The 14,999-nt window shown below is 46.6% G+C and overlaps 1 protein-coding gene across 1 annotated transcript in view; it reads right to left on the bottom strand.

The window, feature by feature from the left end:
- Positions 1-14,999, bottom strand: part of LOC113580355 (vang-like protein 1) — a 37,246-nt gene continuing 22,247 nt past the window's right edge. The window contains 7 exon segments of the mRNA XM_035535050.1: positions 1-231; positions 233-346; positions 941-1,175; positions 1,862-2,018; positions 4,922-5,055; positions 7,979-8,154; positions 8,457-8,888. Coding sequence (XP_035390943.1) covers positions 85-231; positions 233-346; positions 941-1,175; positions 1,862-2,018; positions 4,922-5,055; positions 7,979-8,154; positions 8,457-8,888 — 1,395 coding nt within the window. The 3' untranslated portion in view covers positions 1-84.

The following is a 14,999-nucleotide window of genomic DNA, read 5'->3' as shown; positions in this document are numbered from 1 at the left end:
TTCAAAAAAGAAAAAAAAAAAGGTTTGAGAGTCACCAAAACGGAAAAATAAGACAAACACAAAAAGAAAACACGATGATTCAGGCTACACGGACGTTTCTGACTGGAGCCGCAGTACAAACTTGTGGGACTTGGGGTCAATGAACTCCTCAGAGAGTTTGATGTAGGGGATCTTTTTGGCGGTGACCACCAGGCTAAAGTCTATACACTTAAGCAAGAAGACGGTGCCGTCCCTTCAGGCCGCTGGTGACCGATGCCTCGCTGTTGAGCGTCCAGTGTCTTGCTAGCCACCGCTCCCGGCTGTACTGCAGTGTCGGGCCAGGGGTCAGATAGCTCTCCAGGAACGCCTGCGCCGAAACACATGCACACACACACACACACACACACACACACACACACCACGACACACACACACACACAAACACTCATCCATGGAGCTATGATGAGGCTGACTAAACCTTTGACTAACCTAATAAACAACCTGAATGTGACAATGTTTACCTGGGCCTGAATGAATTCGGCATGTTACCATGTAGTGACAGGTGTGAAAAACGCCAGTGTAAAGAAAAGTATTTGGATGTAATTTAATACTGCTTTAGAAACACACACACACACACACACACACACACCACACACACAGTGTCTGTGTGGGTGTGTCTGTACATTTTTAAGACAAAAATTTCCTGACTATGAAGGAAAACCAAAGAATATGGGATGGGTGGATCTTGGTTTAGGCTCTGAAAAGTCTTATTACATTTAGGTAGTTACATCTCAACTGCATGGTAATGTAGCTTTCTGCTTTCGTTCATGAAGTTCCCCCTGGTATTAACAAAGTGATTCACCAAGCTCTGCATCAGTCTGTACAGATATGTAATATCTATGGAGTACACAAATGAACCGACATGGCGTGAAAATGTGCATGCATGCGTTGCTGGGGCAACCTTGGGCGTCATGCTGTGCGTGACGCAGAAGGCCAGGTGCTGCTGGATGCTCTCCATGCTGTGGCAGTGCTGTTGGCGCGTGGTGCGCAGATACTTCTGCAGCGCACGCGCCATGGACGGGAACACGGCCTGGGCCGCCTCGCGCGGGTCCATCGCCTCGCCCGGCGGCTTCTTCTGCTCCTCCTCCTGGACGCGGTGGATGTGCGTGAACGCCTCCTCCACCGCCACCACCAGCCTGGAATGGGGGGGGGGGGGGGGGGGAAACGGGGGTGAGCACGTTTGTTCTCGGCTAGCCCCGCCCCCGGCCGAGGTGAGGTCCTCTTGGATTCGCTGCAGCTTCACCGTGGAATGGAGTAGAATTGGCATGCTTAGGAACAAAGGTGGTATATCTCAACCTTGTGTTTGGGGTTATTTAGTGATCTTAGACTGGCTTTATTTTGAGTTTGGGGAGCTGATTCCACCACTGTGGTTTTGTTTACACGGAGGCCACTCACCAGGACATCGAGGACAGGTCTTAGTACTGACAGAACTGACAGCAGAAGTATGGACAGATAAGGTGCCCCTGTTCTAGTCATTTTATGCGTGTATTAGACAAAATATGCCTGAATCTGTGAATAAACAACAGTAAGTTAAAATATCACAGTCTAGGACCTAGATTCTGCGTGACTACTTTTTTAAAATACAATTTTTCAATGAACGCCTGCCATGATGGACTGCCTATGACTGCCATTATTCTGACTGCTCAAACTAAGTGTGGCCCAGGCCTGGAGCGCCACGTCTGGAGTATAAAACGTTAATTAAATTCTCCTGGAAACCTCTCACTTGCTCTCTGTTTGCTTTCACATGCCCGGAGGAGCGCCTGGGCATCCTGTCTCATAACCACGACGACGTCTCATAACCACCCGCGCCTGGCTTCCCCACCTGGCCCTGCGCTTGCGGATGCGCCTCTCGTGCTCGGCCTCCTCGTAGTACAGCTCGTTGTGGCTGGAGTCACGGCGGCGGGCAGCGGCGGCGATCATGGCACGTGACTGGGACTGGGCGACACCCACTGCCGCAGCTGCGCTGTTGCCCCCTGGGCCTGAAATGACAGAGCAAAAGCCGGAATCAGACCCTGGCACTGCGGAGACTTCGCAGAGCCTTCTCTGCGAACTCGACCCGCCCAGTTTGGGGTTGATGAGTGACAAGGCCGAAGTAGACTAGGGGACTTGCTCTATAGTGCAGTTCTTAACTGCAGGCAGGCACTGACTGTGAATATGTAAATCCAACTGCAGGTGTGGCAGTGAAAAGCAATGAAATGGTCCAACAGCCCAGCAAGCGTCTTCCATAACACAGAACTGGGTTCTTCTTTCATAACCACAAACTTTCATGATGAAACAAGCTGCAAAATCTGAAAGTCTAAACTACATCCCCGACATTCTTCCCTTCACATATGCGATGAGTCATTAAAATTCAGCTATTCAAATGAAGCTTCTCCCGCTTACCTAGTGTCTTGAGGCGGTGCCAAGTGTCCGTCTTTGCAAACATCCCTTGTGACATCAAAGGTATTGTTTTGCACATGCTAATGAAGCTTCCATTAATATGCAGCAGGGTCTGTGACTTCCTGAAGCTGACATTAATGTGTGTTAAAAGTAGGCTGGCTGCCATGATTACATGATAGTGCAAACGTCTGTTTAATTACTGGACAACTGATAAATCAGAAATGCAAGGGCTTGAATCCTTGCCTCCTAATCCCATTCCTCCTAATCATAATCCTTATCTCTTTCCTGAGCAGTTCTTTGTTTCCCATAACTGAATGCATCAGAAAGACCGTCAGGTCTGTTGGAGCAGGGAAGACACAGGGAGAGCATGTAGCATCCAGTGCTGGGACTGGGAAATAGCGGAATAGTAGAATAAGTGACAACAGTCTGATACAGTGGAGGTCATTTTCCACGGTACAGAAGATACATATAAGGAAAATAAAAGGTAAACAAGGTGCATAAAAACTTTCTAATCAGGCCCTGTTAGCAATGTTAGCATTGTTGGGTGAAGTATTCCTTGAAATCTTGGTATGGTTCGGGAGCAATAACAGATTTTTAGAGAATAAACAAAATGACTTAATATTGCCCAGTGGGTCATTATTTTAATTAATGCTAAGATGCAGAAGTCATAAATACGTGTGGTAATGATTCATAAATATGTGTGGTAATGAGCCATGAATATCTGTGGTTCTTCAGTGCAATTTTCTACACTTGCGACAGGCTATCAGTAACTTCATGGTAGGTTCACAGAAATTACTGTGAAAATGAAAAAAAAAAAAAACTGATTTTTTTTTCATAAAAATACGAAAAGGTCAAGCAAAATTGCTGAGGGAGACATTCACTGAGCCCCATTCACCAGGCTTTTCACATGATGTTGGAATATCAAGCATGACGGAGTGGAGTATGGGAGGGAGGGAGAGAGAGAGAGAGAGAGAGAGAGAGAGAGAGCATGGCTCTACAGTCTTCCTCAGGCAGTAGTGCAGATGGAATGTCTGCTTCCCCTGGGTTCCCTCTGGAGCTAAAACATCAGAGCGGTGTGACTATTGATTTAACGCTTCTGCTGTCTCACTCAGAGTGAGAGGGAGACACTCCAGGAGACAGAGGAGAGAGACCTAAGAGACAGACAAAGCTGCCGGGTGGCTGGGGACCCCCTCAGCCCAGGCTACAAAGAACTAGGATGTGAAACCGATCTGATACCGGCCTTTTCAGCATTCTGCTTCAGGTGCAGGAATCATTGAGTTTGGGCAATGTTATAAGCCAATCTGTTAAAAAAAGATTCTGCAGGGGATCATTGGTTTGTTTGATCTAAAAAACAGTCAGGAGAACACAAAGATCTGATGAGAGTGTGTCTGAACAACAGATGAAAAGAGAACATCAATTTAGGCAAAAGGGGGAAAGGAAACTTACCAGAAACACCAGCATTAAAACCTTCACATAGCATCCACACAGCAGGTATAAAATATATAAAATATTTTTTTAAACCAAATCTGATTTTTGTTGTTGTTGTTAGACTGTTCACAACATCTTTTTATCCATTAGTCTGAACAGGTCACGCTCCTAAACTGACCCTCATATGCAAAAGAACAGTGCTTCATGCGACACGCTCACACAGAGGTAAACAACCTCTGGAGTCAACATGTAACAGCCACTAGCATGAAGTTGTGACGGAGGTGACAGACAAGGGCCAAGGTCTTAATGATGGCTTTCTGTGGAGTCATGGTCCCTACCTCAGTGTTTATGAGGTCTGTTACCTCGATGTACTGTCACGGAAACCCTCCATCGCTGTTGCCCATCCCTTATTGAATTTAGTCCACTTTACAGCTATGTTCACACAGCAGGTAAAAGTAGAATAATTCAGCTCTGGGGCTTAGTCCTTTGTGTTTTCCCTGGCAGAGTGACAGGTCACTGTGTTTAAGGTACTTCACTAGTAATCAGCAAGTTGCCCCTGAGCAAAGTCTTTAACCCCCAAATTGTTATAATTGCAAGCTTTTTTTGGATAAAAGTGTCAGCTAAATGCTGTAAATGTCATAGAATCTATAGAGCTCCTGAGTGCTGAGCTCTATGGCTTGTTCTTGATCAAAATTTAAACCTCAGCGCTGACTGGCACTGTCCTGGAAACGATCCGACAACCATGCGCTGCAAACAAGGGGTGCCCAGTTGTGCCCCTGGACATGTACATTCCTGGAGATTTGGTATAACTGTAACCCTAACACGCGCCACCCCAAACCAAGGATGCTTGTGAAGCAGTTAACTGGACGAGGTCCGTTATACGAGATCCTCTGTATACTTCCTGTTGACTGTGTGTACACTTCCAACACGCGAACGGCACCTTTCGCGCAAGCAAACTTTACGAAAAGGGGTTGACAGCGTAGGGTGAGGTCCTCTGAAGCCTCTCTCTTCAAACGAATCCTGAGCCATACATTTGTAATGAGTCCTGAAGGCGGCGCGGTGCCTTTCAACTCACCGTCCACATTGTAGACCTTCAGGCCTGCCAGGTGCTTGGCGGCCCGGGACTTGGAGGCTGAGAGCAGTGCTGCGTTATGTACAGGGAAGTCTCTGTAGTAGTTCTCCAATATGGCCACCGCTGCCCTCTGGATACTGGGATGAGAAATGGAAAGGGGAGAAAGAGGTGAATGAGTTTTAGCAAAGGGGCAAGACACAAAGAACAGTTCAGCAGAATGAAGGTAACGTGACTAGCAGGGAGCAATTAGCCCAAAGTTCATTTGCATAAATTAGATCATTTGCGTAAGGCTTACTCACGCCCACTGGGTTTCATTATAAGTATTTTGGAGTGAAGGGTTCTCTGAAGTGTTTGTGCGAGAGTCAGGGGCAATGGAAGGAGAACTGAGGAAGTGCCAACAAATCGTTAGGCAGTGGCATAATTCACTAGGAGTGTTAAACTGTCAAAACATGGCAATACTCTGAGCTGGACGGCCTCAACAATTTATACACCACATTGACTTCTCCTCTCACCACGGACATGTCAGGAAAGTTAAATTTCCCAAGCACCCTGCACATGCTCATTTTATGCACCAGTAAGTAACACCTTGAATATGATAAGCACTCTTTGGTCCACTGAACCTCTGAGAAACCCATAAGAAGCACCTTGCACAGTCCCCCATGAAAACTGTATCAGCATGGATTGTATAATTGGGATTTATGCATTCAAATGCAATTATTCATCAAGGAAGCCAGGATGCCAAGACAAAACTCACAGATGTATAGATTAGCAGGCCTTATCTGTAAATCTCACAGTGAAACAATTAGATAGAGTAGGATAATTAGCTAGTTACCTTTTCAAATAGCATTAAATTTATAGTCTGGAACTTAATAATGATGGAATAGTCTATGACAACAGCTCTAATCATCACTTATCATAAACACCTACAGTACCTACAGAACTGAAACAATAACTCCAGTAGTTATGATGATACCGCCACAAAACAACTGAATAATAACACCACAGAAAATAAAAGTGCATTCATGTACAATCAGATTGAATTGCACTTAAACCATGCCTGGGCCTAAATATAGAGGAACATTTGTTAGAGGAAAAAGTAACACAATTGGACCCAAACCACTACAGCAGTTTCTACAGGCTGCTTAGAGCATCTCCTTAACTGTAATTAAGTGTCCATGTTTGTTTGTTTGTTTGTGTGTGTGTGTGTGTGTGTGTGTGTGTAAGGCTGCAGTATTGGGCCAGATGCCCCCACCCGGAAGCTTGTGTCATGCTTTAAGAGACACTAAGTTAATTTCTGCAAACCCAGCATGCGTCTGGGGCGCGTGTTTCCTATTTTTTCCCCCACACACTGACACACAGATGCACAATCACATGCAGCAAAGGAGCTCCTGCATGTACCCTGAAGGAGGGGGAGGGGTAAGACATGGATGAAATGAGTCAGTCAAAGCTGGTTATCAGAGAACAATCTTGTACAGGCCTGAATTTTTTTTTTTTGCTTTTTTGCATAAAACCCCCAAGTACCACTCACTTTTCAACTGAAAACCCATATTTGTTCTAAATGTGCTGTCCATGTTGAAACCTTAGTGCCTCCACCCCTTTGATTAATAATTCAGGCTGCTCTGAGGAGCTAATGAAGGCTCACTGCGGCTGAACTGTGCTGCTGTATGCTGCGCTTGCTCGTCTTTAGTTCTCCAGCATGTGGAGTTCCGAATTGGCCGGATTCTGAATACTGCACTCTTCCCATGGACAGTTCCTCCAGTAAAGCTCTGGAGGATTGAGTCATGGTAGCTAACAAAAGCTGCCCTTCAAGGCTGATCTCAGATCAGCCTTACCAATTGTGTCATAATGTTCATCTTGTCTCAAGATGTTCATCTAATGTGCTTATCATTGAATACTGTTTCACTAACATGTTAGGCAGGAAGCAGGTATCTGGAGGATTGAGTCATGGTAGCTAACAAAAGCTTCCCTTCAAGGCTGATCTCAGATCAGCCTTACCAATTGTGTCATAATGCTCATCTTGTCTCAAGATGTTCATCTAATGTGCTTATCATTGAATACTGTTTCACTAACATGTTAGGCAGGAAGCAGGTATCTGATTTGCATGAGGGCCGAGCGCAGGTGACAGGGAACAGGAAGAAGCCCCAGGAATGACAAAGGACAGGTGGGAGGGTCCAGAGAGAGACGCGTAATTATAATAACACAGGCATCTGCCTGGGCATTCAGCAAGTGTGAGACAGGCGGGTCTACGCTCGACACCACATGGCTAATGATGACAGATAGCAGCCCAGGAGGAGACCCCCTCTCCGGGGCCCGCCTCTGTAGCCGGGCATCCTGTCTCCCAGGACTGGCTGTATATAAATAACAGCTACATTAGGGAAAGCATCGAGCCGTTAAAGACTGGGTGTAAATTTATGAGAGAAAAGCTGCTCGTGCAGGGAGGTCTGGTTCATTTGGGTAGTGAGTTAGAGGGTTTGGTTTGAGACCTGAACTATTGAGAGAGAGAGAGAGAGAGAGAGAGAGAGAGAGAGAGAGAGAGAGAGAGAGAGGGAGAGAGAAAGAGAGAGAGGGAGAGAGAAAGAGAGAGAGAAGCAAAGCAAATATTCTGGCAATGAGAACTCCCCCAGGGGGAATAAGCCACAACACTGGTGTGAACTCCAGGGTTCTCATGCTCCTAACAAGCATCAGCATGACACGGCACAAACTCTGCTGTCTGCTCGCACCGCTCACCGCTAGCCAGTGAGAACCACTAACCATTAAGCAGCTACAGTCTCTCGTGTTCTGCTTCAGAACAAGCCTCGGATTCTCTCTCTCGCTTCCACATGACAAGAACTGCAAAAAAACCAAGAGCCCACGTGCCAAGCCAGTCATTCGCCCGACAAGTACAGTAGAGACCACGTGCGAGAGCAGAGAACAAACGTGATTTTGGCTGGTCTTTTATGTTGTTTTTGCTCCTGCCAAAGCCTCCACATGCTTTCCTGCTGCGAGGCGTCCTCCGCCGGCTCATTTCACATCGCCCCCATGGTCCCGGCGGGCTGCACGTGCGGCAGACTCCCGGCTCACCTAAGCTGCCCCAGGCTGTAGTGCCGCGTCTGGCCGTCGGTGGAGCGCGTGACGCACAGCGAGAAGCAGGCCTGCAGCTGCCGTAGCTCCAGAAGCACCACGGCCAAGTAGTGGATGAACAGCAGCGCGTCCACCAGGGACACGGCGTACTGCACGATCCCCTGGTAGTCCTCGTCCTGCAGGGGTAAAAGCAAAGGACAGGATGGAAGTCCTGTACTGGATAACTGCTTTGTTATACATCCAGCAAATGTCTCTGGGGGCTTAGAATTTAAGATAAGGATTAAGTTTAGGACTTAGATTTAGATTAGGATATGTGCCAAGTTTAGGTTTAGGTCAATTTTAGGTAAATTATACTGCCATTCACCCCAGAAAGACTGTACTCAGACTATGGTAAAAGGTCTAAGAGCATGTGTGTGTTGCTCTCATTTGTCCTTGGCCCCCCTCACCTGTGTGTCCAGGAAGCCCCCCCCCCCCCCACCTGCGTGTCCAGGATGCGCACGCCGTAGAACAGCCAATAGGAGAGCACGAGCAGGAGCACGAGTGTGGCAAGCACGGCGCGGAACACCAGGAGGCGGGGCAGGGCGGCGCGCGGCGGCCGGAGGAACAGCGCCCACACGGCCAGCAGCAGGATGAGCAGCTTGAAGGCGACGGCGATGAAGAGGCCCTCGCAGGCCGTGCCGCACACCCGCAGCTTCTCGGGCCACAGCAGCCGGGGCAGCACCAGGAATGCGAGTGGCGTGAGCAGCACCACGGTGCCCAGCAGCACCGACAGCGAGACCGACAGGTAGCGCCTGCAGTCCAGTCTCACGCTCTCATCTAGGTCCTTGCTGATGCGGACGATGTCCTCCTGCGAGAGCGAGTGCTCGGATGTGCCAGTGATCGCTGTCGTGGTCTCACCCCAGTTGTCGTCCTGGAGAGGGGTTACACGCGACTGGTTGGTGTGCAATACATGTTCTGGAGTTGGTAGAGCTTGGTCCTTCATTAAGGCCCAAGGCCTGATTCCCTGTGCACTTCCACACTGTGACAAATTAGCTTCTGTTTTAATTTAATTAATGACATTAATGACATTATGACATTAATGACATTATGTTACCACTGAAGAAATAAGGCTAGTCCATATTTTTATCTGGAACTAAATGATGCGATGCTGCCTAACTTTAAAAAAAAATCTTTGCACTCCCACAAAATGGACCAGATCCAAGTAGAATGAATAGAGGATGCGTGGGAGGGCACATCCTTTTTTGAGTTTTGGAATCAGGCCCTATAACTCAACAAAGGGTATAATCAATTCCAGATGTCTCCAATCTGGTTCCGACAACGCACAGATGATAGATGATACAAGGACCTTGCTGATTTAGGCCTACAGAACCTGACCCCATGATTAAAAAAAAAAAAAAACACTGGAAAAAAAACAAAAAGTCCAAAGTCCAAAGACAAAAGATAGCAAACAGCGAGTCGCTGGCATTATGCAAATGACATCACCCTAAATGATTACTATTAGTTTCCAGTCACTGTTACTCAAGCTTAATAAGACAGAGGAATAGCTGTGGAGAATGACATAGCTAGGAGTCCTGCATGCCTACCATGTGATTCTTATCTCTGTTTAAATGTTCCTCTTCAATGAGCACCAAATAAACACGCATTCCTTCTCTGAGGTCACTATAGCAACGCAGTCGCAAAAGCTTTAGCGCCACAGTCTAATGCTGTAGTGTTGTGGTAAAACACATAACACAATAGCATGGATACAGTAGCGAGAGGCACTGATTTCACATGAAGACAAAAAAGTCCGAAAGCAGGTTTGAAAACAAACTTGGTCATCACTGAACTTAAGGCAACTCTGTTGCGAGTCAAATTCACAAATTACACAAATCTGACTATATGGCAGCTTTTAATGTTTTTTAATTGGGAAGGTCAAGTTCTTTATATTCAACTAAAACATACCTGTTCCTTGATAAAACAAAACATTAATGAGAAAGCGATTTGAAAGTGAAGAAGTTAAAAATGAAGACCTAGCTGGCTAGCATGGAGTAACAAGACTAAAAAAGGTCAAAGGTCAAAGGTCTAGACAGCGATATTGCTAAAACAACACAGAGAATGCTTCACAAACAACAGCAATGACTGCACTAGCCTGACATCCACTTACAATGGCCTGACCACACTTCCTGCCTTTACTGTATGTGGTCCTGTGTGTGTGTGTGTGTGTGTGTGTGTGTGTGATACACAAATGATGTCAGGGAGAGTGAGACGGTGGTATAACATGCTGAGTCTGCAGAGTGCTTTGCCTGTCCTGGAAGTGGCGTGACATCAAAAGTAAAGGAAGAGAGATGATGAAGTAGGAAAGAGAAAGCGAACGAGTCAGCGACTGAGAGAACATAAAAAATAGAGCAGGAAGAGAGGAATAGTGGGCTGATCTACCCAGGGCAGATAAAGCGTGCCGCGGTAATGTAAAGCAGCACCTTGTATTGCAGACACGTGCTACTAGACACTGCAGCGACGCAGGTAGACTGGAGCCTGAAATGAAATCAAACCACACACACACACACACGTGAATTGGCAGGAAGGGGTTGCAGCTGGTGGGTGTGGACATGCACAGCGCTCTCGTGTGGAAGAATGCTGGCTCATGTGCCGCACGAAGGTGCAAAGGGCGTCACGAGAAAGGGCCCCTTTCGGCTCCCCCTCCGCGACTACAACGAAGCTGCACCATCAGCCCGCTGCAGAACAGCCCAACCACTAACCAGCGGGAAAGGTCTTGAGCAGTGGCATCCAACAGCGGAAATATAACGCTGTGCAAGTTGTTAACTTTAAATCACAGCCAGGCTCCGATTTAAACTGGGGAATGGATGTCCTGAAAGTCCTGTAACAGACTGCAGCTTTAATGGCTGTTCAAAAGGCTGCATCCTTCTGAATCTGAGATGCCCTGGGCGAGAGCTTTAAAAACGCTCGCCGTAAATCCTTCAGGCAGTCCAATAACACGCACACGGGCTTATCCTTTTTCGTTTAGCATTTCTTCAACAAGCACATACTTTCCGACTTTGTCACCCGTGGCTTAGAACGCAAGTTAGCTGAGATATACAGGACACTGGAAGCTGCAGCATCCAGGGCTGTAAATATCTAGCAGATATCAGAAGACGCGCTCATGTCTGTGCAGTATACTGAAAACATGCATCACTGATGCCACTTCTTTTCCTAGTGACCCAATTTGCCAAGGCCCAATCCATCACACACACACGCACACACACACACACACACACACACACACACAGTGCAATGTCCGCCTGACTCCACTTTTCCGAACAGCCATGAGAAATAATTCCACATAATAAATAATGTTCTCCTTCGGGGGTCTCAGAGGTCAGAGGTAACACGAGGCATCGGTGCATGCTAGCCGATAACGACCTGTGAGCACACGAGGGTGTACGTCCCACCTGCTAAAGCTCTGAGAGTGGTTACTTCACTCTTGCAGACACACACACACACCCCCCCAGATGGAGGTTCTGATGGAGAGTTTGTGCTGAGTTTGTGCTGAGCTTGTGCGCCGTGACCAGAAGTGGGCCCTGGACACGGGAGTTGAGGAGAAAGCGTTGGAACACGATCACAAGATTTGCTGCTTTTTGTGACAGAAATAAATAAATAAATAATCTAATGCACTTATACTCATGGGTACCACAGTTTAATGTAACGGCTGTCAGTATTGGTGAAGAAGAGAGTGACCAGGTCACATGGGACAACCAAATGACTGAAAAAGTGTGTGCGGAGGGGTGTGCACTAAACAAACAGCCCTAACCCCCACAGAGAGAGAAGACAAACAACACCTTCTAACAATTAGGAGTCTTGTGGATGCCCGCGATGGGCTGATATCTATTATAATACACCCCCTAAAGCTGCATCTCTTCCCCCATTCCCTGATGATCTCTTTCTCCCTCTCTCCTTGTCCCCCCTCCCTCTATCTCTTCCTTTCCTTCCCTTTCCCTCCCTCCCTCCCTCTCATTGTCTTTTCCAGAACCTTTAAGTTTTCCTTAATTTTTTTTCCATTTGAGAAAATGCAGTGTCTCTCCACATCTCAGTCTGCCTCTCTCTCGGAAAGCAATAAATGGTAAAAACCTCTCACACTGTCTGAGCAAGATAAAAAGAGAGAGGGAGCGAGAGACAGGGGACCAAGAAGAGGGCCAGGGAGCAAAAAATGGGGAGAGAGAGATGGAGGAGAGACAGAGCGGGAAATGGAGAGAGAGAGAATCACCAGGGCATTTCTCCTACTAAATATGGCCATTCATCAAACACAGCTGCAAGTCTTGGGAACTTGGACAAATTAAGTATGAATGTAATAAAAATAACTAAATGAAACCCCTGGGAATGACCGACCACCGTGGGGGAGGGGTTGATAAAGCAAGGCAGAATATAGAAGCAGACAGCTGGAAATAGGAATTTCTGGAGGCGAGGTCGGCAAATTCTCAGGCCCATGTTATAACACACGTTATAACATGCTTATGAAGACACATGACTGGGAGCTAATACCTGAGGATCAGCAGCTGACTGTGTGATGGTGTCAAAGGAATTTAACAATACTCCCTGATGCAGGCAAAACCATTCAGACACAGACAATGGTCTTACAGCAAATTTTTTCAGTTCACTTTCACCACAGCTTTCACACATTCAGAAATGAAAACACCTCAGTTATTAACGAATCAATATCATACACACACACACAGACCCCTCTCAACTGTGTTCCAGACTAACAGTCTGTGCGATTGGACAGGCTTCAAGATAAACTTTGGATATTAGCTGCATTACCTACAAACAGAAATCCAGTCACACCCCAGAAGTCCTCCTGTCTGGGGCTTGTGAATGTGACTGCAATGGGCATGACCTTCTCCAACAGTCACGGCTCTCTTTAGATAAAGAGGTGTCAGGTGAGGGTGACAGGATTTCCTCTCATAAGCTGCTAAGATGCTAACCCATTAGCAGCACACACTATGTACACTATAACAGCAGCCTGAGGCAAACCTCAGGCAAACCTTTTTTTTGCGAACTCAGTCCTACTTGTAATCATTATAGAAAACAAACCAACAAAACACTGACTGCAGATCAGCCTAAAAAGCATACTTTCACCATGGAAGTATAGGGCATTATAGTCATTGTTTGTAGTAAGATCATGTCGAGAGGTGCAAAGCATTCGGTCCTCACTGGAGACAGGCTTAAAGTGATAGCACACGAGTGTTTGCCATGACTGCTGGCCCGAGTCCCAGGTTGGAGATCTACAGCTGTGCTCACACACACAACGTACTCCCACGTGTAAAGGCAGAAAGGCACCCTGCAACACATACACACACATAAACAACCAAACAAACACACGCACGCACACACACACACACACACACACACACACACACACACACACACACACACACACGCACGCTTGCAGAGTAGTGGGGTGAGTTTGTAACACGATTAAAGCCATCCGCTCTCATCCATCAATGACACAAAATCCCAAAGCACGCACACAGACACACCCCCACCCAATCAGACATGCACACCCTCACCCAATCAGACACGCACACCCTCACCCAACCAGACACACACACTCCCACGCAATCCCAGACACACGCCCCCACAAAATCACAGACACACCCACTCAATCCCAGACAGACCCAACCACACAATCACAGACACCACTACTACGCTACCACACATCCATTACATTCGATTTAAAACCCAAAAGCAGCTTAGATTTCACTGAGGCATACCTCATAAACCTTTGCTCCCAGTGATAAAAAGAACCATAAAACATAACACAAGACATATTGATATGGCAGAAGGCTATAATATGCAAACCAGCCCCAAATGGCAGTGTTTTGTTGCATGCTGTCAGTATCTCAGTATCTTAGTCTGAGATGTTTCAGGCAAGTATTCTTTAGGTGTTTTGAAGAATTACATGATCCAACTATGATTAAAATATTGTATGTCAATCTTTTACCATGTCACATTACATGTCCAACATAATGTGTGTTTTTAATATATTGCAAGACACATTGGCATATGATACATATCATGATATATCACATCAAACTACATGGTGTTTCATTCATGGTGGGCATGAAAGGAGAAATACACACACACACACACACACAAAATAATTATTTGAGCCCCTGCTGATTTTGAAGTTTACAAGATTGTAGACCTGCACAAGGCTGGAATGGGCTACAAGAACATCAGCAAGTCGTTTGGTGAGAAAGAGACCACTGTTGGCATGATAATTAAAAAATGTAAGTCAATCACCCTCGCTCTGGAGCTCCATGCAAGATCTCACCTCGTGGGCTAAGGATGATTCTGATAAAGGTGAGGTGTCAGCCCAGAATTACATGGGATGAGCTTGCTAATGATCTCAAGGGAGCTGGGAGCACAGACACCAAGAAAACCATTAGTAACACACTTCGCCGTAATGGATTGAGATCCTGCAGTGCCCGCAAAAACCCTCTGCTCAAGAAGGCTCATGTACAGGCCCAGCTAAAGTTCGCCAGTGAAAAACTGAATGATTCAGAGAAGGCTTGGGAGAAGGTCATGTGGTCTGATGAGACAAAAATTGAGCTTTTTGGTCTAAACTCCACTCGCCGTGTTTGGAGGCAGAGAATCCTGGATATGACCCCAAGAACACCATCTCCACTGTCAAACATGGAGGTGGAAACATTCTACTTTGGGGCTGTTTCTCTGCTAAGGATACAGGAAGACTTCACTGCATTGAGGGGCTGATGAATGGGGCAATGTACCATAGAATCTTGAAAGAGAACCTCCTGGCCTTAGCCAGAACACTGAAGATGGGTTGTGGATGGGTCTTCCAGCATGACAATGACGCAAAACATACGGCCAAGGCAACAAAGCAGTGGCTTAAGAAGAAGGACATTTAAGATCCTGGAGTGGCCTAGCCAGTCTCCGGACCTTCTTCCCAGAGAAAATCTGTGGAGGGAGCTCAAACTTTGAGTTGCCAAGCGACAGCCTCAAAACTTTCAGGATCTGGACAGTGTCTGTA

This window comes from Electrophorus electricus, chromosome 16 (genome assembly GCF_013358815.1).
Source record: "Electrophorus electricus isolate fEleEle1 chromosome 16, fEleEle1.pri, whole genome shotgun sequence".
Taxonomy (NCBI): domain Eukaryota; kingdom Metazoa; phylum Chordata; class Actinopteri; order Gymnotiformes; family Gymnotidae; genus Electrophorus; species Electrophorus electricus.
This window is presented reverse-complemented; position numbering and strand designations above follow the sequence as displayed.